Source organism: Ovis aries, chromosome 3 (genome assembly GCF_016772045.2).
Source record: "Ovis aries strain OAR_USU_Benz2616 breed Rambouillet chromosome 3, ARS-UI_Ramb_v3.0, whole genome shotgun sequence".
In the NCBI taxonomy this organism is placed as follows: domain Eukaryota; kingdom Metazoa; phylum Chordata; class Mammalia; order Artiodactyla; family Bovidae; genus Ovis; species Ovis aries.
The window spans coordinates 10763686-10788275 of record NC_056056.1 but is presented as its reverse complement, the minus strand read 5'-3'; the positions used below and the strand labels follow the sequence as shown (position 1 = coordinate 10788275).

General features: G+C 42.0%; 2 protein-coding genes and 1 long non-coding RNA gene across 15 annotated transcripts in view; 2 read left to right on the top strand and 1 right to left on the bottom strand.

Moving 5' to 3' along the window:
- Positions 1 to 830: 830 nt before the first annotated feature.
- Positions 831 to 5117, bottom strand: HSPA5 (heat shock protein family A (Hsp70) member 5). The gene is made up of 9 exons (XM_004005637.4): positions 5062 to 5117; positions 4755 to 4980; positions 4425 to 4656; positions 3878 to 4015; positions 3481 to 3593; positions 2996 to 3386; positions 2635 to 2872; positions 2159 to 2326; positions 831 to 1738 (listed from the first exon to the last, which is right to left on the bottom strand). Exons 2-9 carry the CDS (start codon positions 4877 to 4879, stop codon positions 1176 to 1178), a joined length of 1968 nt encoding a protein of 655 aa, XP_004005686.1. The 5' UTR covers positions 4880 to 4980; positions 5062 to 5117; the 3' UTR covers positions 831 to 1175.
- A 323-nt stretch (positions 5118 to 5440) lies between these two features.
- On the top strand, positions 5441 to 17554 carry LOC132659378 (uncharacterized). Its single transcript, XR_009599741.1, has 2 exons — positions 5441 to 8743; positions 10792 to 17554. It is a non-coding gene; the product is annotated as an uncharacterized LOC132659378 (long non-coding RNA).
- A 4976-nt stretch (positions 17555 to 22530) lies between these two features.
- Positions 22531 to 24590, top strand: part of GAPVD1 (GTPase activating protein and VPS9 domains 1) — a 65882-nt gene continuing 63822 nt past the window's right edge. For 8 of the 13 annotated variants that reach the window (XM_060411803.1, XM_027966445.3, XM_060411797.1 and 5 more), the window contains exon 1: positions 22531 to 22686. The gene's annotated coding sequence lies outside the window, so the exon portion shown is untranslated. Of the gene's footprint in view, positions 22687 to 23193; positions 23335 to 24590 lie in introns of those variants that run through there. The other 5 variants (XM_060411802.1, XM_060411798.1, XM_060411796.1 and 2 more) reach the window with 1 other exon arrangement.

Genomic DNA, 24590 nt, shown 5'->3' with positions numbered 1-24590 from the left:
CTTAGCCACCAACCACCAGGGAAGTCCAGGGAGTTGTTTTTAATATTAGTAGCTCCTCAGAAAGAGGAGTACTGTGGACTTTTGGTATGGAGAGAGTGAGCCACTGGGGACAGGGGCAAAGATTGGCCTTTGTCTCTCCCCACCTACCCTTACCCTTCTGCACACGCTACTTCAGGTCATTTTAAATGATTGTATGGAAACTGATCTGAAAGGACCTCCTGTCCAGATGCTTTGGGCAACACAACAGAGGTCCAGGCCTCAGAGTAAATCACACATCAGGTCTGTTCCACAAATGAACCTTGCAGCTGGTTGCCCCATGTATAAAATGTCCATCTTTGGACTGAACTGTATTTCATGTTAGCACGACAGCCTGCCCTTTGTTATCATACTTAAATTGTTCTCACTCTTGTACTAGAGGTAGAGATTGACATGGTTGATTCAAAAATATACCTTCACATCTTAAAATTAGGAATTGAATCTAAGTGTGTAAAATTATCAGTGATTCATCACTTATCAAATCTCAAGAGAATCCAAGCAGTTGTTGAGTAAATAGAAGGCCACTGTAAGCTTTTGAAAGGTAAGGGGAAGCAGGAAGTTTCAACTATGCTCAAGAAAACTCCGCTCTTGAAATGGTCCTTGCCTAGTTAAGCATATGGATGAACCAAACTCCCACCCCTTTTCTTAGATTAGGTTAGGCAGGTTTCCCAAAATGACTGAATATTTAAAGAAATGTTTCCTTACCTCAAAGCCCTGAACACTCCCAACACATGAGAGTCTAACCTTAAATGACTAACCTAATTAGAAGCTTTATCACAAAAATTAGACCAGCGTAAATAACAAACATTTATTGGTGTCACTTATGGTAGAAAAAAGTTCCTACACCAGATACACATGACCCAATTGTTAAATAGAACATTTTCAAGGTGAACACACGCCTAACCCAGCTTTTTTTAACCTACTTTTGATGACAGCCAATTCTTCCTTGCCCCCCACCCCAAGACATGTGAGCAACTGCTAATGAAAAGCAGTAAACAGCCACTTGGGCTATAGCATTTTCAACTCCACTCCAAGGTGAAGATTCCAATTACATTCGAGACTTAAGTTCTCTTAATTTTCTCCTAGCGAAAGTTCCTGAGTCCAGTATTTACAATATTACAGCACTAGCTGAGCAGTGTCTACAACTCATCTTTGTCTGCTGCTTCCTCCTCATTGGTTGGGGGAGGGCCTGCACTTCCATAGAGTTTGCTGATAATTGGCTGAACAATTTCTTCTAGCTCCTTCTTTTTAGCTTTGAAATCTTCAATGTCAGCATCTTGGTGACTTTCCAGCCACTCAATCTTTTCTTCTACAGCTTTTTCCATGGTCTCCTTATCTTCTGAGGAAAGTTTACCTCCCAGTTTTTCTTTATCTCCAATCTGATTCTTAAGAGAGTAGGCATAGCTTTCCAATTCATTTCTTGTGTCAATGCGCTCCTTGAGCTTTTTGTCTTCTTCAGCAAACTTCTCAGCATCATTGACCATTCTTTCAATTTCTTCAGGTGTCAGGCGATTTTGGTCATTGGTAATTGTGATCTTATTTTTGTTGCCTGTACCTTTGTCTTCAGCTGTCACTCGAAGAATGCCATTCACATCTATCTCAAAGGTGACTTCAATCTGTGGGACCCCACGGGGTGCAGGAGGAATTCCAGTCAGATCGAAAGTTCCCAGAAGGTGATTGTCTTTCGTCAGAGGTCGTTCACCTAGAAGTCACACACACAAAAATTGTTAGTTGTCACTGATAAATGTTAGTACATTTGGATCTCTACATTTAAGTCTGCAGTGGGAAAGGCACTCTTATCAACTTAAAGTGGGTTGTACTGGATCTGAAAAGAACACTGAATTAAGTTACTAGTACTGTTAATAGAATTTTGTCTACTTTATAGCAGTATGAACTTTGCTCGTTGTATTTTAGAAGCCAGCTCTGAAGGCATTTTTAATGGAAAAGAGTGCCAGACAAAAAACAGATTTTAGTCCTGGCTCTTCCAAACTCAACACTAAATTAAGGCCTTCTCACCTGAAAACAGCAGACACTTCTCTCCCTAGTCATTTCAACAGTGTATATTAAAAAAAGTCAAACTCTTCAAACACATATCATGGTATTAACAAATGTAAGCAATTACCTTCATAGACCTTGATGGTAACAGTTGGTTGATTATCAGAGGCTGTAGAAAAGATCTGAGACTTCTTGGTGGGCACCACAGTGTTCCTTGGAATCAGTTTGGTCATGACACCTCCCACAGTTTCAATACCAAGTGTCAGGGGACATACATCAAGCAGTACCAGGTCACCTGCAAAAATAAGTTAACTGTGTAAGTTCCAATTCAGGAGTCCCAGGAGCAATACCAAGCAGTCCCCACGATCAATAAAACTTTATCTTCTCCATCTTGCCATTTGGTTAGGTTCTATGCAAAATCATTTCAGAAGCAGTGAATTAAATACAGCTGTTAAGGATCTTGAGACTTCCAGGTCTTGTCATCACTGTACCCTTCACTAGCTCTTTGAGCTTGCTGCTTGTGTTCTATTACTTTCTAAAGCAACAGCTAATACTCTTCTCATTAAGCTACTGAAGCACTGTGGACAATGCTGACAGACTTACCTGTATCTTGATCACCAGAGAGCACACCAGCCTGAACAGCAGCACCATATGCCACAGCCTCATCTGGGTTTATGCCACGGGATGGCTCCTTGCCATTGAAAAACTCTTTAACCAGCTGTTGAATCTTTGGGATTCGAGTAGAGCCACCAACAAGAACAATTTCATCAATATCAGACTTCTTTAAATCAGAATCTTCTAACACTTTCTGGACAGGCTTCATGGTTGAACGGAACAGGTCCTAGAGTAAGAGATACAATCACTGTGATGATGCCTGTCATACCAACAAATAGTCGAAATCCCTAAATGCACTGTCCCAAACTCAGAGTCTAACTAGATCTCATTAGCAAAACAAGGAACATACCATGTTTAGCTCTTCAAATTTGGCCCGAGTCAGGGTCTCCGAGAAGTCTTCTCCTTCATAGAAGGACTCAATTTCAATTCTTGCTTGATGTTGGGAAGACAGGGCCCGTTTGGCCTTTTCTACCTCACGCCGGAGTTTCTGCACAGCTCTGTTGTCCTTCCGAACATCTTTGCCAGTCTTCTTTTTGTAGAGCTTGATGAAGTGTTCCATGACACGCTGGTCAAAGTCTTCTCCACCCAGATGAGTGTCTCCGTTAGTGGCCACGACTTCAAAGACACCATTATCAATGGTGAGAAGAGACACATCAAAGGTTCCACCACCCAGGTCGAACACCAGGATGTTCTTCTCCCCTTCCCTCTTATCCAGGCCATAAGCGATAGCAGCTGCTGTCCTGTTAAGGGAATGAGAAAGAAAAAACAAACCTTACTTAACTTTTACCTTTCCACATTTGGCAAATGTGCCATACTTTTGAATTTAACACTTACGGCTCATTGATGATCCTCATGACATTCAATCCAGCAATAGTTCCAGCATCTTTGGTTGCCTGGCGTTGGGCATCATTGAAATATGCTGGTACAGTAACAACTGCATGAGTAACCTAAAATGATAACAAAAGGTAGTCAGACATATTTTATCATAGTTTAATCTTTAAGTTACAATCATTTTATTTTTAAGATATATAATTATATGTATGCGGACTTGCAAGCAGTAAGTGATAAATGAAAAGACCCTAGTATTTTATCTCCAGTAAAACATGCAAGTGATTAAATATATACATGGATGTACATGGATGTCAGACTTTCAAAATGATGAAAGATCTACACAACACAATCAGAAACAGTAATAATAAAACTGCTCAACAAGGTTCTAGAAAATACCTACCTTCTTTCCCAAATAAGCCTCAGCAGTTTCCTTCATTTTAGTGAGAACCATGGCAGAAATTTCTTCAGGAGCAAATGTCTTTGTTTGCCCACCTCCAACATCAACTTGAATGTATGGTTTAGTTTTCTTTTCAACCACCTATTTGAGAGAATAATTACTATTTTCAGACATAGAAGCAATGACATTTTAAACTTTAAAAGAAAGAGGACTGAGACTCACTTCCCTCTCCAAAGCTGGGTTTATTTGGGACCCTTTGAACTGACTATTTGGGGCAGAAATATTTAAGGTGTAGAAGGTGCCTTACAATTACAAGCCACTTCAGTTTTAATCAGTCTCTTAATCCTAAACTATTGTCGACAGAATAGTTTTGCATGAAATTTCCTTGCCAACTTAACTATCTTCAGTTCTGAAATATACTAGGAGTATAAAATAAAATTACATACACACGACAACTCTATCCCCCTTGCTCGTGCCTAAACTTTTTAATCCTAAATACTCCCATCACCACCACCCACTATCTATTTAGAAGGAAAAAACCGGTTCGAACCTTGAAAGGCAAGAACTTGATGTCCTGCTGCACGGACGGGTCGTTCCAAGTCCGGCCGATGAGTCGCTTGGCGTCGAAGACTGTGTTCTCAGGATTGGAGGTGAGCTGGTTCTTGGCTGCATCGCCGATCAGACGCTCCCCTTCAGGAGTGAAAGCCACATAAGACGGCGTGATGCGGTTGCCCTGATCGTTGGCGATGATCTCCACGCGGCCGTTCTTGAACACCCCGACGCTGGCGGAAAAAACCGAACGGAAGGAATCAGCACCACGATGCTCTGGGCAGCCCAGGAGGCCACGCCCCATTTTCCCCTCTCCCCAAACCCCACTTACCAGGAGTAGGTGGTACCCAGGTCGATGCCGACCACCGTGCCCACGTCCTCCTTCTTGTCCTCCTCCTCCGCCCGTGCCGTGCCGAGCAGCAGCAGCAGCACCGCGGCCACCAGGGACAGCTTCATCTTTCCGGCACCGTCGGCCAGTCGGTCAGCAGGCAGCTATAGGGCTTCGTAGGAAAACCAGCCACAGGCCGCAAACACAGGAGCGCACCGACGTTACCGAGCTGAGGATGACAGGGCCCCGGATCAGGAGAACAGCGGACAATGCGAAGGGCAGGTCCGAAAAGACAGGCCTCAGCACCTACCTCTCAAACGCACGAAAAGATTAAGTTGAAGCGTCTGTGATGTCTCGGTCAGCGTCGACCGCGCCGTCGCCTACTCCGCTTATATACCCTCCCCCAGCCCCGTCGTGGAGGCCTCGGATTGGCGAAGGCGCAGCTCGTTGGACGTCGCTGATTGGTCCAGGCCACCAAGCTGGCCGCTGCGGATTCGAAGCGGCCTCCTCCGCAGCAAACGTCATCGCTACGCCCCCCGGGCTGACTCATTGGCTGTTGGGCGCGCCCAACAATCACCAATGAGACACAACATCCGCCCCGTGCTCCAGCTCCGTTGGTTTAGCAGCTGCCTGTCAGTGACGGGATCTCTCACACCGAGGTGGTTTCCGCCGGTAACAGCTGAGGTCCCACCTCCACGCTGGGCCCTGAGGGGATCCGGGCCCGTCCGGCGTGCCAGATCCCCTCGAGGCAGTAGGACTTGAGTCTGTGCCTTCTCCACGACCCGCCCGGCTGACCTTCCTCCGTCTCTCTCGAGGGAAGCGGCTGTTTTCTCCTCCCCGCCTCCATCCCGTCCCAGGCAGGCAGGTGTCAGCGTAGATGTTGTAATCACCTCCGAACAAATTTCTCTGTCCTCAATAGCTGCCACAGGTACTAGTGTCCTGGGGTCTTGTGTTGCTCATCAGGCCGCTGCTCTCTAGTTGGGACCTAAGCTAGGCACTGCCCGGTCGCGAATCATGGCTCCTGCTACTCACATGCCCCGGCACCCGTGTTTCCCAGGTCTCCCCACATTGCCTTACCCCACGGTAAGTCCCGGCACAGACCTGACCAAAGTAATTGGCTCCTATACAGAGTCCCCTACACATGGCAACCCTGCCCTTAAGAGCGTGCTAATGCCATCACTCCCACCTTGGGATGTATCATTTTTCTAGCTTGTCACCCCTTGTCTTCCCTCTCCTTGCCATCATTTCCTTTTGTGGCTCAGATTATCATTTACAATGCCTTCTTCATCCTTTATTGATACCTTTTTACTTTCACTTCTGGAAAAGGTCCTATTGTGCTAAACGTATTTAATGGACAAAGACCTCTGGATATTGCCATACTCTTGTAGCAAAAAGTATAAAGGCTGCTATTTACTTTAGCCTTACTATGTGCCAAACATTATTCTTTTGCCTTTTGGTCCTTACAGTTCAATACTTGGCATTTCCCATTTTACAGATGAGAAAATGGAGACTAAAGAGATTAATTGTCGCAGAGCTGCTAAGTAATAGAGTTATTATTGATATCCAAGTAAGCTTGACTCTGTAGCCAATCCTCATAATAAGTTTTTAAATTTGTTCTTTGTCCTCAGTGTAGAGCATGTGGGGTATTAGTTCCCCAACCAGGGATCAAACCCATGTCCCCTGCATTGGAACTACTGAACTGCCACAGAGGCTCCCAACAGTTTTTTAAAATTAAGTTCACTTATGCAACAAATCATTTTAGAGGCCCTACTAGAGATGGGTCAAAAGCCTGATAAAAAAATATTTTGAGATGCTTACAGTAAATTTGTGGGACTTAACCACAGTCGGGAGCTAGTGACTCCAGTATTTTTTGCACTAAATGGTTTCCTGAGATTCATTGGTATGAGCAATACTCTGTCCAAATAGCACTGAAACATCTTACACACAGTTGACTAAGATGCTGAGCCTAGGAGTCAGTACTCAGGAATTTTTCTTTCTCCTTTAGTGCTCCTCAAAGGTTATGCTGGTGACTCAGTGTTGACTCCATTTTTACAATTGAAGTTGCATCATGCATCTCTTTCACAGGGCTTGTAATACTGCTGTAACAACTACCCTTCGGGTTACATCAGCCCATTATCAAGATAGACATCCCCATTCCACCACATTGCAGTTACATATCATTGCAAGCAAATTTTCTGTATGTATCATAGTCCATATCCTTTAAAAACAGCTCTCAATTTCAGCCTCATCCTTGATTGATGGAGTAACCTTTGCAGCTCTCCTTTTCTGAGATTTAGAAAAGTGGTATCTGGCTAACTGCTAAAGAGAATTGAACATGTTGGTGGTTATAGTATTTTTAAAAGTCAAATATATTAGGTAAATTATAATGTATTCCAAAGTGCAATCATTTATGGATGGAGTAGGAAAATCAGTAAATAAATCTAGTTTGCTGAATGTTAAATACCAATAATAATAACAGTGCTAAGTTATCAATATTTTAGTGCTAAACACTATGCTAAATGCTGTAAGTGCAATATTTTAATCCTTAGGTAAATATTTTTTAAATCCCTACTTTGGAGATAAGGAGTATGAAGCTCTAAGAGGTAAAGAAACTTGGCCAGGAGGTCACACAGCTGAAAAGATACAGAACCAGAATTTGAGCTTTGGCAGGTCAATTTTTAATTTCTGTAGTCTGGATTGTCATCCTGAACTTCAGGTTTATAAGACTTCTGTAGTTTTTAGGATATAGAGTAGTTACATAGTTTGCAAGTATTTTGATATTGGTGATAGACAAATGTAGATTTTTATCCAGTAATTTAAACAAGCTCAGTTTACTTGTGCCCTTATGGATAAGAAAATACATTTCTATTTCCCATCTGATCTCAGAAAGCTAAGCAGAGTTACAGTTGATTAGGATTAGATGTTATTTAGCTCCTAAATCTTCCTTTCTGAAAGGGAATTAAAGGCATAGCGCAAGAAGGAAAAGGCCAATGTAATCAACAAGTTGAATATTTACACCCTGGTAAGTTCACATACTTTGTTGGAGAGAATATTCAGCTAAGAAGGCATATGACCGTGGAAACACGCAACCTCCCAGAGCCTCAGTTTCTTCTTCTATTGAATGTCAGGAATTTCTGTCCTTCCTTGTCTTGGTGGCTTGTTTCAAGGATCAAATGAGATATTGTATGTGAAAGTTGTACAGTAGTGGTAATGCTATTATTTATCATGTAAATATACTATGAGAATAAATTTTAGAAGTCTTCAAGCAAACCACCTCTTGAGAGTGAATTTTTAAGATTACTTTCTACGGAAAATAGTGTTTGGTGATCTCATTGAATTTGACAAAAATTTTTGGAAATGCTTTGAAAAGTGTTACATCTAATTACTCTCTTGTATTGGCTGCATAAGATGTCTTTTTTGATTAAGAGACCGAATAATTCCTCAGCCTTCGTTAAACAACAAGAGAGTGAGAGAAAAGTATATCTCCCCATTACCCAAGCTGGGAGTAATAGGAAGTATGAATCTTATAGGATATTTTAGTACTTCTGATAGTGCAATGTATCATTCAATAAGTTTTTTTGTCTTCACTTAAAAAGTGACTTTAATAGAGAACCTTCCCCACACACAAGTGAAAAGTAACAGATGGTGTGTTTTCTGTTCTTCACATAAATATTTTTGGTGAAAGGGATTTAGGAGGATATATTGTGTCAGCATGATAGAGAAGAAGGATCACAGAGTTCACAGGCATAAAAATGAGTTCCAGTTCTGTCACGAATTGGCATTGACTTCCCTGGTGGCTCAGATGGTAAAGCGTCTGCCTGCAATATGGGAGACCCTGGTTCGATCCCTGGGTTGGGAAGATCTCCTGGAGAAGGAAATGGCAACCCACTCCAGTATTCCTGCTTGGAGAATCCCAGGGACAGAGGAGCCTGGTACGCTACAGTCCATGGGGTCCCAAAGAGTTGGACACGACTGAGTGACTTCACTTTAGGGTAAGTCGCTGAATCTCTCTAAAGCTCTGTTTACTAGTCTGTAAAGTCGGACATGACTGAGTGACTTCGCTTTTAAAATGGATGTAATTGTGCCTCCTCACAAAGCTACTTATGATTGAGGTACTTGATTAATTATAAAGTATTTTATACATAAAGTGTTCGTTTTAAAAGTTTTCCTTTGAAGTACAGTAAGCTACGGAGGGGACCTCCTGGGTGGTCCAGTGGCTAAGGTTCCACTCTTGCAAGGCTGGGGGCCTGGGTTTGATCCCTGTTCTTCAGGGGACTATATCCCACATGCCACAACTAAGGCCCAGTGCAGCCAAATAAATTTAAAAAAGAAAAGAGGAAGGACTGAGCATAAAGAGCTACCTGTTGATTTTGAGTGACAATATTTGATGTCTTAAATTTCTAAATTTTTAAAATAGGAAATAATATATACGTAGCATATAATTCAAAGGGTACAGTATACAGTGAAAATAAGTTGGCCTGCCACCCAGTCCCCAGCCCTGTTACCCTACACAAGTGAAGGTTACTGCTGTCACTGCTTTCTGATAGTACCTTCTAGAGATGTTTTATTCACATGCAATGTGTGTGTGTGTGTAACCCAGTTTTAAAACCAATGGTAGAGGATAGTGCACAAATGGTTTCTGCTCCTTTATCCACTTAGCTGTGTTTCTTGGAGATTGTCACAAATCAGCTGCCTTCATTTTTTTTAAATGTCATACTGGGTGCCCTGAATTGAGTATCTACTACATGATGAATGTTTTATACATTTTAAACCGTTTTATTATAAATTACAGTGTGGATGCAGAAAATACAGATGTACAGTTTAATGAAAAACATGAGTGAATCCCTAAGTATTCAATAACTAGGCCAAGGAATAGAATGTTGTCAGTACCCAGAAGTCCTCATTTTTTCCCCTAGCACAGTCCCCTCCTCCATGAAAAAAAGTGACTTTTCTGGACTTCCCTGGTGGTCCAGTGATTAAGAAGCTGCCTGCCAATGCAGAAGATATAGGTTTGATCCCTGGTCTGGGAAGATTCTGCATGCCGTGGGGCAGCTGAGCCTGTGTGCCCACAACTATTGAGCCTGTGTGCTAAGAGCTGCAGCAGCTGAAGGCTGCACATCCTAGAGCGCGTGCTCTGCAACAAGGGAAACCACTGCAATGAGAAGCCCGCACACGGCAACCAGAAAGTAGCCCAGGCTCACTGTTTCTAGAGAAAACCTGCCCGCAGCAATGAAGACTGAGCGCAGCCAAAAATAAATAAATAAATATATATTTTTAAAGTGACTTTATTGTTACAGTCTTCAGAACTTAACCATGTAAAAATACCTCCTCACACATCATGGTTTAGATTCCTTTGTATTTTTTCACTTGATGTAACGGAACCCAAGAGTATATATACTCGTGTCTGGCTTCTTTCACTCACATTGTTTTAAAGTTTTATCCTTACTGTTATGTGTAGCTCTAATTCATTCAATTGTTTAGTATCCCCAAGACAGCACAATTTAGGTTGTATTTAGTATTTTGGCTATTATGAACAATGCTACTGTGAACATTCTTCATGATTCTTGGTACACACGTACATGAATTTCTCTACAGTGTATGACCAGGGTTTTGGCTAAGATCAGGTGTGTAGTATGGGGGCTTCCCAGGCTACACATTGGGAGGAGGAGGGCCCCCCTCCTCCCAATGCAGGAGGTGTAAGAGATGCAGGTTTGATCCCTGGGTGGGAAAGATACCCTGGACTAGGAAACAGCAACATGCTTCAGTATTCTTGCCAGAAAAAATCATGGACAGAGGAGCTTGATGGGTACAGTCCATTGGGTTGCAGAGCCTGACACAACTGAGCGACTGAGCATACACAAGGATCAAAAGGTTTCAGTCAGTTCAGTCATTCCGTTGTGTCCGACTCTGTGACCCCATAGACTACAGCACACCAGGCTTCCCTGTCCATCACCAGCTCCTGGAGCTTGCTCAAGCTTGTCCTTCGAGTCGGTGATATCATCCAACCATCTCATCCTCTGTCATCTCCTCCTGCCTTCAGTTTTTCCCAGCATCAGAGTCTTTTCCAATGAGGCAGCTCTTCACATCAGGCGGCCAAAGTATTGGAGCTTCAGCTTCAGCATCAGTCCTTCCAATGAACATTCAGGACTGATTTCCTTTCCAAACCCTGGAAAAACCATAGTTTTGACTATATGGACCTTTGTTGGCAAAGTAATGCCCTGCTTTTTAACATGCTGTCTAGGGTTTAAATATCTTCAAAAGGTTTAAATATGTTTCAAATATAGTAGATCGTGTTGAACTGCTTTCCAAGTGTACACTCTCACCAGAAGTTTATGAGAAGTCCGCGTGTTCATGTCATTGTCAACACTTGGTATAAACTTTATTTGACAGTCTGAGGCATGTGTACTCGCTTCTCATTGTGGTTTTAATTTCTCTGATTTTAAATGGAGTTGTGTACTTATTCATATTTTTATTGGTCATTTTGATTTCTTTTATGGGGTTCATAGTTAAAATGGCAACCCACTCCAGTGTTCTTGCCTGGAGAATTCCAGGGACGGTGGAGCCTGATGGGCTGCCATCTATGGGGTTGCACAGAGTCGGACACGACTGAAGAGACTTAGCAGCAGCAGTTATGGTTTATTACATAACATATATTACATAACATAGCAATGAGATGGTTAGATAGCATCACTGACTTGATGGACATGAATTTGAGCAAACTCCAGGAGATAGTGGAGGACAGAGGAACCTGGTGTGCTGCAGTCCATGGTGTCGCAAAGTGTCAGACATGACTTAGTGACTGAACAAGCACAACAAAATAAAATTAGCAAAATAGGCACAGGGAAATCAGAAGTCCAGATTTCTAAGAATCTTCTCTCAGTGGGGTAACATAAGACATGATTAATTGCTCCAGGTTCCAAATAGGAAAAGGAGTACATCAAGGCTGTATATCGTCACCCTGCTTATTTAAATTATATGCAGAGTACATCATGAGAAACGCTGGGCTGGAAGAAGCACAAGCTGGAATCAAGATTGCCGGGAGAAATATCAATGACTTCAGATATGCAGATGACACCACCCTTATGGCAGAAAGTGAAGAGGAGCTAAAAAGCCTCTTGATGAAAGTGAAAGAGGACAGTGAAAAAGTTGGCTTAAAGCTCAACATTCAGAAAATGAAGATTATGGCATCTGGTCCCATCACTTCATGGGAAATAGATGGGGAGACAGTGGAAACAGTGTCAGACTTTATTATTTTGGGCTCCAAAATCACTGCAGATGGTGACTGCAGCCATGAAATTAAAAGATGCTTACTCCTTGGAAGGAAAGTTATGACCAACCTAGATAGCATATTCAAAAGCAGAGATATTACTTTGCCAACAAAGGTCCGTCTAGTCAAGGCTATGGTTTTTCCAGTGGTCATGTATGGATGTGAGAGTTGGACTGTGAAGAAAGCTGAGCACCGAAGAATTGATGCTTTTGAACTGTGGTGTTGGAGAAGACTCTTGAGAGTCCCTTGGACTGCAAGGAGATCCAACCAGTCCATCCTAAAGGAGATCAGTCCTGGGTACTGAAGGACTGATGCTGAAGCTGAAACTCCAATACTTTGGCCACCTCATGCGAAGAGTTGACTCATTGGAGAAGACTGATGCTGGGAGGGATTGGGGGCAGGAGGAGAAGATGAGATGGCTGGATGGCATCACCAACTCGATGGACATGAGTCTGAGTGAACTCTGGGAGTTGGTGATGGACAGGGAGGCCTGGCGTGCTGCGATTCATGGGGTTGCAAAGAGTCAGACACGACTGAGCGACTGAACTGAACTGAGCTGAACAATGTGTGACAACATGCACAGAATGTTGCCAATCAAGGAAGCTCATCTGAGCCCAGGAGTCCAGGGTTTTTACTGGGGGTCCATCAGGTATACAGTGCACATCCAGAGGGAAGATGTTCACCAGAGAATACGTACTTGTTAGTATAAACCAGCCGAACTAGTACAAAGTGGCTCAAAAACCCCAGGCATGTGTTCTTGTTTTTTCCTTTTTCTATTCTTTTTCAAATTCCTTTCCCATTTAGGTTATTACAGTATGCTGAGCAGAGTTCCCTGTGCTAAACAGTAGGTCTCTATTGGTTCTTTACTTTAAATATAACAGTGTGCACATGTCAATCTCAAACTCCCAATCTATCCCTCCCTCCCACACTTTGCCCCTGGTAACCAGAAGTCCGTTCTCTTAGTCTGTGAATCTGTTTCTGTTTTTGTAAATAAGTTTGTATAATTTTTTTTTAGATTCCACATATACACGATATGACATTTGTCTTTCTTGATTTATTTTCTGAAATTGTCCTTTTCTCGATTTAGAGTTTCTTATTTTGTAATTAGTTCTTTATATTCTACATATTAGTCATTTTTTCAGTTATATGTATTGCAAATACCCTTTCACCACACTGTGTTTTCAACTCTTCCTAGTGTCTTTAAAAACCTTTTACTTTTGAAAGCATTGCAGACTTGCGGAAAGTTACTTTGCCATTAAAGGGCTGTATAGTCAAAGCTATGGTTTTTCCAGTAGTCTTGTAAGGATGTGAGAGTTGGACCATAAAGAAGGCTGAGTGCCAAAGAACTGATGTTTTTGAATTGTGGTATTAGGGAAGACTCGAGAGTCTCCTGGACAGCAAGGAGATCAAACCAGTCAATCCTAAAGAAAATCAACCCTGAATATTCATTGGAAGGATTGATGCTGAATTTCCAATACTTTGGCCATGTGATGCAAAGAGCTGACTCACTGGAAAGGACCCTGATGGTGGGAAAGATTGAGGGTAGGAGGAGAGGGGCCAGCAGAGGATGAGAAAGTTGGATGGCATCACTGACTTAATGGACACGAGTCTGAGCAAACCCTGGAAGATAGTGGAGGGCAGGGAAGCCTGGAGTGCTGCGGTCCATGGTGTCACAAAGAATTGGACATGACTGAGCGACTGAACAACAAAAACAGCAACAAAATACTAGAATCCCATGTACCCTTCACTCAGGTTCCTCCAGTGTAAGATGGAGGATGTAAGGTGTAAAGTGACATCTTACATAGTTGGAAAAACTAGGAAGTTGACATCAGACCATTACTTTTAACTAGATCGCACATTGCATTCAGTTTCTACCATCTTTTTAGCCTGTGTGTATGTTTGTATATAATCCTATACAGTTTTTTTCCAAGAAGCATTAGTATTTAATTTATAGCCCCACTGTTTTATATGTACATTTATGGACTGTCCAAAAGCAGTAGTTTTTAGTAACCTTGTAAGTTTTAAATACTCTAAGCAGCTCCTGATATCAAGTTGTCAAATTCCTCACCAAGGACAGCCTTAGATAATCTGTGTGCTCCCAGATAGTAAGTATTCACCTGGCAGCCATCTGTGCTTCAAGCCTCCATCTTTCACCTGCAAGGCTGGTGGTACTCATTTCTGCCAAATTCTGCACCTTGACACAATTATCAAGATCTAAACTTAAGTGGCACTTCGGCGTTGACCTGATTTCACTCTTTGACAAGGTCAACATACCTGCAGTTATATTGTGAAGCCTTTCCCTTTCACACGCAAAAAATCCCCTCTTCTATTAAAAATTCCCTGACATACAATCGATGAGCAATAAACTCACCCCCATCGTCCCATCTCCTGACGTGGAAAGGCAGACCTGGGGCCTCTTTGGGGCCTCCTGAGTTCTCACACCAGGACACCGCCCTCCAGTGTTCAGGACGCAGAAACCTCGGGCCAGCAGGGTTGCGACAGGAACCTCTCCAGACCCAGGGAGTCTGCATGCCAGGGACCTGGCCCTCAGAGGCCTGGTGGCAGCTCACCCCAACCCACCCGAACCTCCGGAGAAGAACATCCCTACTGAGAGCAGAGGCTAGAAAGCAGTCTTATACTGTTTTATCTGATGGATAGATTCATGTAACCATCACTAAAATTAAGTTAGAACTTAATGCTATCTTTGATGGCCAGATAGTTTGACAAACGGAAAACATCAATTTTTTTTCTTTTATGGTTCTGCTTTTTTATGTCTTGTTTAAGAAATCTTTCCTTATCCTGAGATCAAGAAGATCTTGTTCTTAATTATCTGCTAAAAACTTACTTTTTATTGTTTTAATTAATTAACTGGCCATGTCCTGCAGCATGTGGGATCTTAGTTCTCAGCCAAGTATTAAACCAGTGCTTTGATAGTGCAGAGTCCTAACCACTAGACCACAAGGGAAGTCCCTAAAACTTACATTTTTAAACCTGTCTCTCTCAGATCTATATAATTTACTTGGAATTTATTTTTTGATATATGTAAGTTATACATAGTGTGAGTAAAATGAATTTTTTCCCATATGGATACTCAATTGTCCCAACACCATTTTTAATATCAGTGTTTTGTGAGTCTCTGTCTTAATTTCTATAGCTGTATAGAGCTGGACTTTGAGCGACACACAGGTTTGAACTGCATGGATCCACTTACACATGGATTGTTTTCAATAAGAAATAGTACAGTAGTACAGAATCCAAGGTTCGTTGAATTTGTGGATGTAGAACTGTGAATACAGAGGGCTAACTATAAGTTACAGTTGGATTTTCTGTTATGCAGAGGGCTGGTATCTCTAACCCCACACATTGTTCAAGAGTCAACTGTAATAAATTTTGGTATCTGGTAGGATAAGTCCTTCCATGCTGCTCTTCTTCAGGAGTGTCTTTGGCTAATCATGGCAATTGTATTTCCATATAAATTTTATTTTTTATTAAAATTTTATGTATTTGGCTGCACTGGGTCTTGTGTCGTGTGGGATCTAGTTCTCTGACCATGGCTCGAACCTTGGCCCCCTGCTTTGGGAGCATGGAGTGTTAGCTGGACCACCAGGGAAGTCCCCCACAAAACTTTTAGAATTAACTTATAAACTTAGCAAAATAAACTATTATTAAATAAAAAAGCAAGTTACTCAATGAGTCCTATGCCATGTATTTTTAAAATAAGCTTTATAAAGTATTAATTTTCTATTTAACTTATTTCTGTATTGTAGAGTTTTTTAATTTGCATGAATTTTGCATTTAAAATCTGCTATCAAGAGTAAACAATTTCCATTTTGAAATGATGTTATGATTTATCAGTTTGATATATTATGTAGCCATTAAAAGTGTTGATATCTATGATTTTCAAAAAGTACATAAAGTGTAAGCATGTTACTTTTTTGGTCTAGACATTTTTGCTATTAAAAAATCTCCATTTATCTATCAGGAGCTTAATAAACTTGGAAAACTTTAAGGACTTAAAACTAAGAGTAATACAAGACAGTGAAATAAGTCATCAGTGAAAGCTATAAGATATGATTACATTAAGGATACTTCATACACTGTAAGGGACTTCCTTGGTAGTCCAGTGGCTAAGACTCCATACTCCCAATGCAGGAGGCCTGGGTTTGATCCCTGTTCATGGAACTAAGATCCCTCATGCCGCAACTAGGAATTCATGTGCCACAACTAACGATCTCAACTGCAATTGAGACTCAGCACAGGCAAATAAATAAAAACAACAACAACAAAATTTTTTTTTAAGATTCTTCGTACATTGTGACTGAGTGCTTGCTTAGTTGCCTAGTCCTGTCCAACTCTGCAGCCCTTTGGACTGTAGCCCACCAGGTTCCTCTGTCTGTAGGACTTTTCGGGCAAGAATACTGGAGTGGGATGCCATTTCCTCCTCCAGGGGATCTTTCCAACTCAGAAATCAAATCCATGTGTTCTGTGTCTCCTGCGTTGCCGGCGGATTCTTTACTGCTGAGCCACAGGGGAAGCCCATACATTGTAATTAGTCATCAGTTAAATTCAAATACAGATAATGCGCCAGAGTTTTACGTTGCATTAACATTATAGCTCCTATCATTCTGTACATAACTTGCAATGGTAGAAAAATAAATTTTATAGTAGATTTCATTGCCCTGAAGTATGAGTTGCATGATTTATGATCCTGTTCTACAGGAGTCATTTTTAACATTTCCAGTAGTCTCAAATTTTAGGCTTTTATCTGTTCTCAATTTAGCCAATAATTTAAAATTCCTTGGCAAACGTTACAAAACTAAATGACTATGTGAATACATTAATAGATTGCCTTAAATCAAAAGCTACATCAGCTTCACAGTAAACCGACCTCTGAATATCTGTATTTCTGAACCTGCCAGCGGGGGCCAGTGCAGGACAGCCAAGGGCACAGAGCGTGGAATAAGGCTATGGCTGCAATCTTGTTCTAGACTTTCAACCAGACTGTGTACGTGCAAAAAAGGACTTTGTGAAGGAACTCTTTGCCACCTGTGTATAGGACAGCGTCCATGCCTGTCTTCCTGGATTTTCCAGAGGTTTAGAAAAATTTTCCCATTAAGACATAACATATAGTTAATTCACATGTATTTTTTTGTTATTCAAAGTGTGATGAGTCAACCTAAATGTCTATCAATTGGAGATGCTAAACTAAACTAGGATAGAATATACTACGGAAATATTGTGTAAGATTCAAAACGATGAATTAGATTTTTATGTATCTATATGGAAAGATGCCAGGATTTATTATTACATGAAAAAAGTGTTACAGAACATGGAACAATATGTACAATGTGATTCTATTTGTGTTAAACACCCCACCATTCGCCAAATCTGGATGGATACCTATCAAGGTGACAAGCTTGGCTCCTGGATGGAATTGGATGGGAATCAAGAGGAATTTTTGACCTCTTTATATTGTATACATTTAAAATTTTTAATTTTCTTTTTATTCATTTTTTAAATAAAGTTTTTCATTTTATATTGAGTATAGTTCATTGACAATGTTTTGTTAGTTTCAGGTGTACAGCAAAATGATTTAGTTATACATACTTCTATTATTTTTCAGATTCCTTTTCTATTACAAAATATTGAGTAGAGTTCCCTGTGCTATCCAGTAGGTCCTTATTGATTATCGTTGGCAACCTGCTCCAGTATTCTTGCCTGGAAAATCCCATGGATGGAGGAACCTGGTAGGCTGCAGTCCATGGGGTCGCAAAGAGTCAGACACGACCGAGCAGCATTTACTTTACTAGTGTATATATATTAATCCCAACCTCCTAATTTATCCCTCTGCCCCACCTTTCCCTGATAGCTCAGTTTGGTAAATAATCCGCCTGCCATGCAGGAGACTTCAGTTTGATTCCTGGGTCAGGAAGATCCACTGGAAAAGGGATAGGCTAGCCACTCCAGTACTCTTGGCCTTCCCTTGTGGCTTAGCTGGTAAGGAATCCGCATGCAATGTGGGAGACCTGGGTTTGATCCTCGGATTGGGAAGATCCCCTGGAAAAGGGAAAGGCTACCCACTCCAGTATTCTGGCCTGGAGAATTCCGTGGATTACTGTTCATAGGGTAGCAAAGAGTCAGACACTTTCACTTTCCCACCTTTCCAGTTTGGTGACCATAAATTTGTTTTCTAAGTCTGTGAGTTTCTGTTTTGTAAATAAGCTCATTTGTATCATTTTTTAGAATCTATATATAAGTGCTATCACATATTTGTCTTCATATGATTTACTTCACTTAGTAGGATAATCTCTAGGCCCATCCATGTTGTGTATCATATATATATTTTATAAGAACAAGAATGAATATATTACTTGTTGGATTGAAAGTAGACTTTATACAAGAAATGTAGTAAACAGAAAACAACCAAGTTAGCCTTTAGCATTGAATGTTTGCCAGCTGTTTGAGTTTGAATTATGTCAAAGTGTAACATTTATATTTTGACATGATAAAAAGCTTTGGCCTGCATCCTCTGGTTTTACCCTAATAACAACCAAATGGGATAGAGGGGATTGATGATGTCTCTGTTTTACAGTTGAAAATACAGTCTCAGAATTAATTAATAGTAAAATTATGAATTCTCTGCTATACTGGTTTCTATTCATGTTATTCCTATATTTACTTATCACCTAGTTTATAATCTAATTGGCTCAGATGAGACACTAAAATTAATCTTTGCACAAACCAAGTATGTACCATTGCTTCAAACTAATTCATTTCCCAAACACACACCAAATAAAATTTCACATAAATGAAGTCTTTGTTTTTGTTTCTCTTTCACCTTGCTCTTCCTCTTCCTAATTTTTATTTCTTTCTAGATATGACCCTATTTTTCTTTCTGGTATAGTTTTCTCTCAATTAACTGTCATATTTCTTTCCTATGTATAGATGCACAATAATGTAAATTTTACTTTTTCTAGGGGCATGTACTTTTTAATCAGGATCTCTTGAGGAATAGCCTCCAAATTCAAATGAATGCAACTTTGGACTAGATGATCTCTGATACAGCTCTAACATCCAGGATTCAATGTTTCTATCACTAATGATGACATTTCAGGGAGCTATCATGGACATAAGGAAAAAATATTTTTATCTGGAAATACCAAAAGCCCCTCAAATCACTTAGCGTAGCACCTGCTTTCTCATCGTGCCTCCAAGTACTGGCTGTGCACAAACAAAAGGAAAGAGAACACTTAAAAACAAATTGAGTTCGTCACTGCTCTCTGCTTCTGTGGCAGAGTAGTCTGGGGATTATGAGGTCGAGAGTCTCAAGAACTGACCTCTAATCTAGATCCGGCATGATTTCTGTGGCTATGAACATGTAATTTCATTTTCTCTGTATGTCAAGGAAAGTTCTGTGATGTAGTGGAAAGAAAAGGGCTTTGACCACTGCTCACTGTTTATTCATCTCATTCATTTTTTTTTTAAAGAAAATATGTATTACATCCTAAGTAGGTAGCATGGCAGGTTCCAGAGAGACAGTGGTGAACAAAATGGGGTTCTCTCCCTTTGTAGTGAGGTGAAAGTCGCTCAGTCATGTCTGACTCTTTGCAACTCCATGGACTGTAATCCATGGAATTCTCCAGGCCAGGATACTGGAGTGGGTAGTCTTTCCCTTCTCCAGGGGATCTTCCCAACCCAGGGATCAAACCCAGGTCTCCCACATTGCAGGCAGATTCTTTACCAGCTGAGCGACAAGGGAAGCCCAAGAATGCTGGAGTGGGTAGCCTATCCCTTCTCCAGGGTATCTTCCCGACCCAGGAATCAAACTGGGGGTCTCCTGCATTGCAGGTGAATTCTTTACCAACTGAGCTATCAGGGAAGCCCTCTCTTCCTGTAAAGTGTACTATTAATTGATTCTGAACATCTTTTCATTTCCTGAGTTCACTTTCCTTTGTGTAAAAAGTGTTCAGAATAATCTTCATATTCCATAAGAATTACAGTGATCCTTTTCTCCTTTTTTTTGGCTGCGGTGGGTCTTCACTGCTTTGCACAGCTAGTTGGGGCGAGTGGGGGTTACTCTTTGTTGCCCGGGAATGGGCTTCTCATTGCGCTGCTTTCTTTTGTTGTGGAGCCTGGGCTCTAGGTATACAGGCTGCAGACAGGCTCAGTAGTTGTGGCTCTCAGGGCTTTAGAGCACAGCTCAGTCGTTCTGGCTTTTGGGGGCTCTAGAGCACAGCTCAGTAGTCGCGGCTCTGGGGCTTAGTTGCTCTGTGGCATGTGGAATCTTCCTGGACCAGGGATGGAGCCGGAGTGCCCTGCGTTTGCAGGTGGATTCTTATCCACTGTGCCACTAGGGAGTCCAGTGATCCATTGTTCTGATGTGCAGATTGTGTTCCTTGGATGTACTAGCTGGAAGAAAATATTGAGAACTGCTTATCTAGGTCAAGTTCTTCATTTATAGGTTGACAGAGGACTCAGAATGACTAACTGACCATCCTGGTATTCTTTTTACTTACTACATACTGCAATTTCTTCACAACCTTTAAGAACTTCTTGCAACTTTGGGGGCTCTTTCCTTCCCCTTTAACCTGGCCTGTGTGCTCCAGCCCATTTATAGCACTGTACTCAGTGTTAAGTGAGAGCAAACGTGATCCATTTCATTTTGCTGGACTCTTCCTTAGTGATATGCCATTTCTTTCTTGAAATCCAACCATTCGGTAAATTTGAAGTGTTACTTCCTTTCTAAAGTCATGGCCCATCAACGTGATGAAGATTTTTACCAAGAATCTGAATGCACTTTATAACTTAGCTTATTATTATGATCCTTAATCTGTGTGATTATCCTTTTACCCTAAATAATAAACCATATTCTGTTGCTTTTTTCATTCACTGGTTGCTGTGTGTGTGTTTGTGTGTTAGTTGCTCAGTCATGTCCGACTCTATGCGCCCACCAAGCTTCTCTGTCCATGGGATTCTCCAGGCAAGAATACTGGAGTGGATTGCCATGCCCTCCTCCAGGGGATCCTCTCCACCCAGGGATTGAACGCAGGTTTCCTGCATTACAGGTGGACTCCACCATCTGACGGAGAAGGCAGTGGCACCCCACTCCAGTACTCTTGCCTGGAAAATCCCATGGATGGAGGAGCCTGGTAGGCTGCAGTCCATGGTGTTGCAAAGAGTGGGACACGACTGAGTGACTTCACTTTCAGGCATTGGAGAAGGAAATGGCAACCCACTCCAGTGTTCTTGCCTGGAGAATCCCAGGGACAGGGGAGCCTGGTGGGCTGCTGTCTATGGGGTCGCTCAGAGTCCGACACGACTGAAGTGACTTAGCAGCAGCAGCAGCTACCATCTGAACCACAAAGGAAGCCTCTGGTTGGTTTGGACAATGTTTTATAATAGAGCTGTGGAATAATCTCTAATCGAATTCTTGAGTCAGTTGAATGGCAATATGATAGCAATAATACCTGACGAGCTTACCACGGAATGCTCTTGTGATTAAAAAAAAAAAAAGGCAATAAATCCGAGGCAAATTTTGACAATTTCTAAAGATACTACATCAAGAATATGGAAAGCAGTCTGGGAGCTGAATCATATTTAAGTTGTTGCAAAACTGACAATTATCACTTTTTTTTTTTTTTGGTCTGGAGACGCCTAGTGTTGGAGGATATAATTATTGTGTTCAAGTTTTTGAAAGACTATCAAGGGGAAAATATTCTATATTGCTGTAAGCAGCATAACTACTAGCAGTGGAAGGAAGTAAAAGGGAAATAGATTTTGGTTCAGCAGGAGAACTTTCTAACATTAAACGCTGCCCAACAGTTGAGCAGGCTGTCTTACTTAAGGAAGTGAGCGCTCTGAAATTTGAACTGTTGAAATAGAAGTCGGACGCCTATCTGGAGGGAGTGTACAAGAGGGAATTCATGCCCGGGGGGAAGTTGGACTAATGACTTTTAAGGTGTCTTCCAATTCTAAGGTTTATAGGAGTGTTCAGTTAACCTGACATTTGAATCTATGTGAATTGTTATTTTTAAAAGATTGTATTAAATAAATAGTCAATCGACCTAAAAACTGTATGGTCAAGTTTACAGTATGTAAAATTTGATAAACATAGTGGGAAATCAGGTTTAAGACTGAAAACCTAGGTGTCATTAAAGGCAATTAGTGACACTTTTAACAGAAAGTAGGAAGAAAGAGCCATATGGGTTTCGAATGATGTGTTCAGGCCAAGTGACACTTGTCACCTAAAACATAAATGCTATAAATTGTTTTACTTTACACATGCTCAGACGGATTTTTTAACATTCAGCGGTACCGTACGCGAGAGCAAGAGCGGGTCTTTGGCTAACAAGTCTCCGGAAGCCCTTTCGCGGTTACCCAGCCGCGGAAGACCGCTCCAGCCCGCGGCGGACTCGGGGGTGGGGGGTGGGGGGTAAAAGCGGAAGAGGCGCCGCTGGCCGCGGGTCCGAACTACCAGTCCCAGAGGTCCCCGCGGCTCTGCGCAAGCGCGATGACTTGGCGGCAGCGCCGCCGCAGGACGCAGGGAAGCCAACTAGCGAGTGGCGGCGGCGGGGGCAGCGGCCGTGGCAGTTCGCGGCGAGGGGACGGCTCCGAGGCCGAGTGACGGTCCGACGCAGACCTCGGTGCCCTCTCCGCATGATCTTCTCGGTAAGTGCACGTCCCGGATCACCCCGCGCCCAGTGCGCGGGCTCCTTGCCTGGCGGCGGTGCTGCTCCGGCCTAGGGCCGCAGCCTGCGCCTGACGGCGGGCCACCGGGTGCAGCTAACCCCTGGGCCCTGGGCCCTTCCCTCCAGCGAGGGGAGACGTGGGGCCGGGGGCACACGATTCGGTCCAGAGGGGAGAGGAGGCGGCGCGCAGGGGACCAGGCAGCCTGGGGCGGACAAGAGGGAGGGACGCGTGGGGGATGGGATGGGAAGGGAGAAACAGAGGCGAGCGACCTGGCAGCTGGAGAACTGAGAATGGGAGGCGAGAAGGTGCAATATCCTCTGAGAGCCGCTGGTGAAGATGTCTTGGTTCGGAGACTCTTGACAAGCTGGACTCAACGGTCTGGGGGTGGAGGGGCAGCCCACCTACCAGAAACATACACACCATACTTGGCATCTTTCCACTTCCTGTTGGAGGTCTGTAAATAAGAAGCTGTCGGTTGCTTCCACCGCCTTTCCTTCAACTTCGTCTTTCATTGACTGGCAAAATTTTAAACGGGTGCTGGCTAAGCAAAGCAGAGAAATAAACAGGTAGTTCTGTCTGTAAATCTGCGTAAAAACAGGGAGGCGTGGTGGTCCGTTCAGACGAGAGGTAAGTCAAAGGAGAACTCAGTGTTTTAATTTTAAAATTTGTGCTAAAAATCAGTTTGAGCGAGGCTTTAAACTAGAAAGGATTTTAAACCTGGGATTCACCATTTGGTGGTTAGAATTCAGGAGCTCCTTGAACTAGAATGAGAACAAAACACGTCTTTATTATCTGATAACTGTATTGTCATTATAAGCAACAAACCACAGTAGAGTTAGCAATGCCTGTGACTTTGTCACCAACATAAATAATAGATATTTTTGTGTCTTGTTTACAGTTGTTGCAGGTATCTTAAAATATCATTTATGGTACACTCCAGTAAAACATTTTTAAAGTATCATTTATGCTTATAATTTCTTTGGATTATGGTATTATCAGACCCACTGTTAGACCTTGTTATTTGATAATAAAGGTACACATATATTAAAATATCAGGTTTTTTTTTTTTCATTCTTTTGCTAATAGTTCAGTATAATTAGTTTCTTTTGTGGTCGCATATAGTTAATTATGCATTTAAAAAGCAATCTGAGAAGGGGGTCCATAGGCTTCACCAGACTACCAGAGACCCATGGCTCAAAAAGACTTAAGAATTTCTGAAGCAGAAATAAGTTTTGGGGATCTGTAAGTTGGCTTGCAAGAATATTTGGATCATTAGATAAGAAAAAAGTCAAAGCAGATAGGACAATAGTGTAGATGAAAGAGGGAATTTTTGTAATCGGGGAAATAAAAAAATCTGACTGTAATCAGAGTAATAGTTTTGAAAAAGAGTATTGACCACAGATATTTCACTCAAGGTACTGAGGAATCAACAAAATAATCTGAGGAAGAAAGGGAAGTGAGTACTTTGGCCCTTAGATTTTTGTGTGAAGGCACCTCCTGGTTCTAAGTGATTGAAGGAATTGAGCCCTCCAAACTCTTATATAAGTCTGTGAAAGAAAATTTTAGTGTGTGCTGTTTTTCTTTAAGTCATGTAGGCAGTGTGACTTCTAAAGGGGGGTAGGATATTCTAATTTTTCTATCTTTTTTGGGATGCGGGGTGGTGGGCCACACCGTGAGGATTGTGGGATCTTAGTTCTGTGACCAGGGATCAAACACGGACCTGTGAGAGCACTGACTGCCAGGGAATTCCCCAGACTAATTTTTCTATCATTAAATGAAAACTGCAGGATCTCTCTTCGAGTGTGTTTTCCTGTTGCTGTTCTTTTCATACATGACAGAAAGTAAACGTACAGCTTAGAGTTGAAGAGTTACTAAGTCTTTTT

What these genes read in the sequence shown, in the direction of transcription:
- HSPA5 (XM_004005637.4), bottom strand. Translation starts at nt 4,879, where the DNA reads ATGAAGCTGTCCCTGGTGGCCGCGGTGCTGCTGCTGCTGCTCGGCACG. An exon ending in TCAAGTTCTTGCCTTTCAAG is followed by an intron (nt 4,016 to 4,424) that starts GTTCGAACCGGT and finishes TCTCTCAAATAG; the next exon opens with GTGGTTGAAAAGAAAACTAA. An exon ending in ATGAGGATCATCAATGAGCC is followed by an intron (nt 3,387 to 3,480) that starts GTAAGTGTTAAA and finishes TTCCCTTAACAG; the next exon opens with GACAGCAGCTGCTATCGCTT.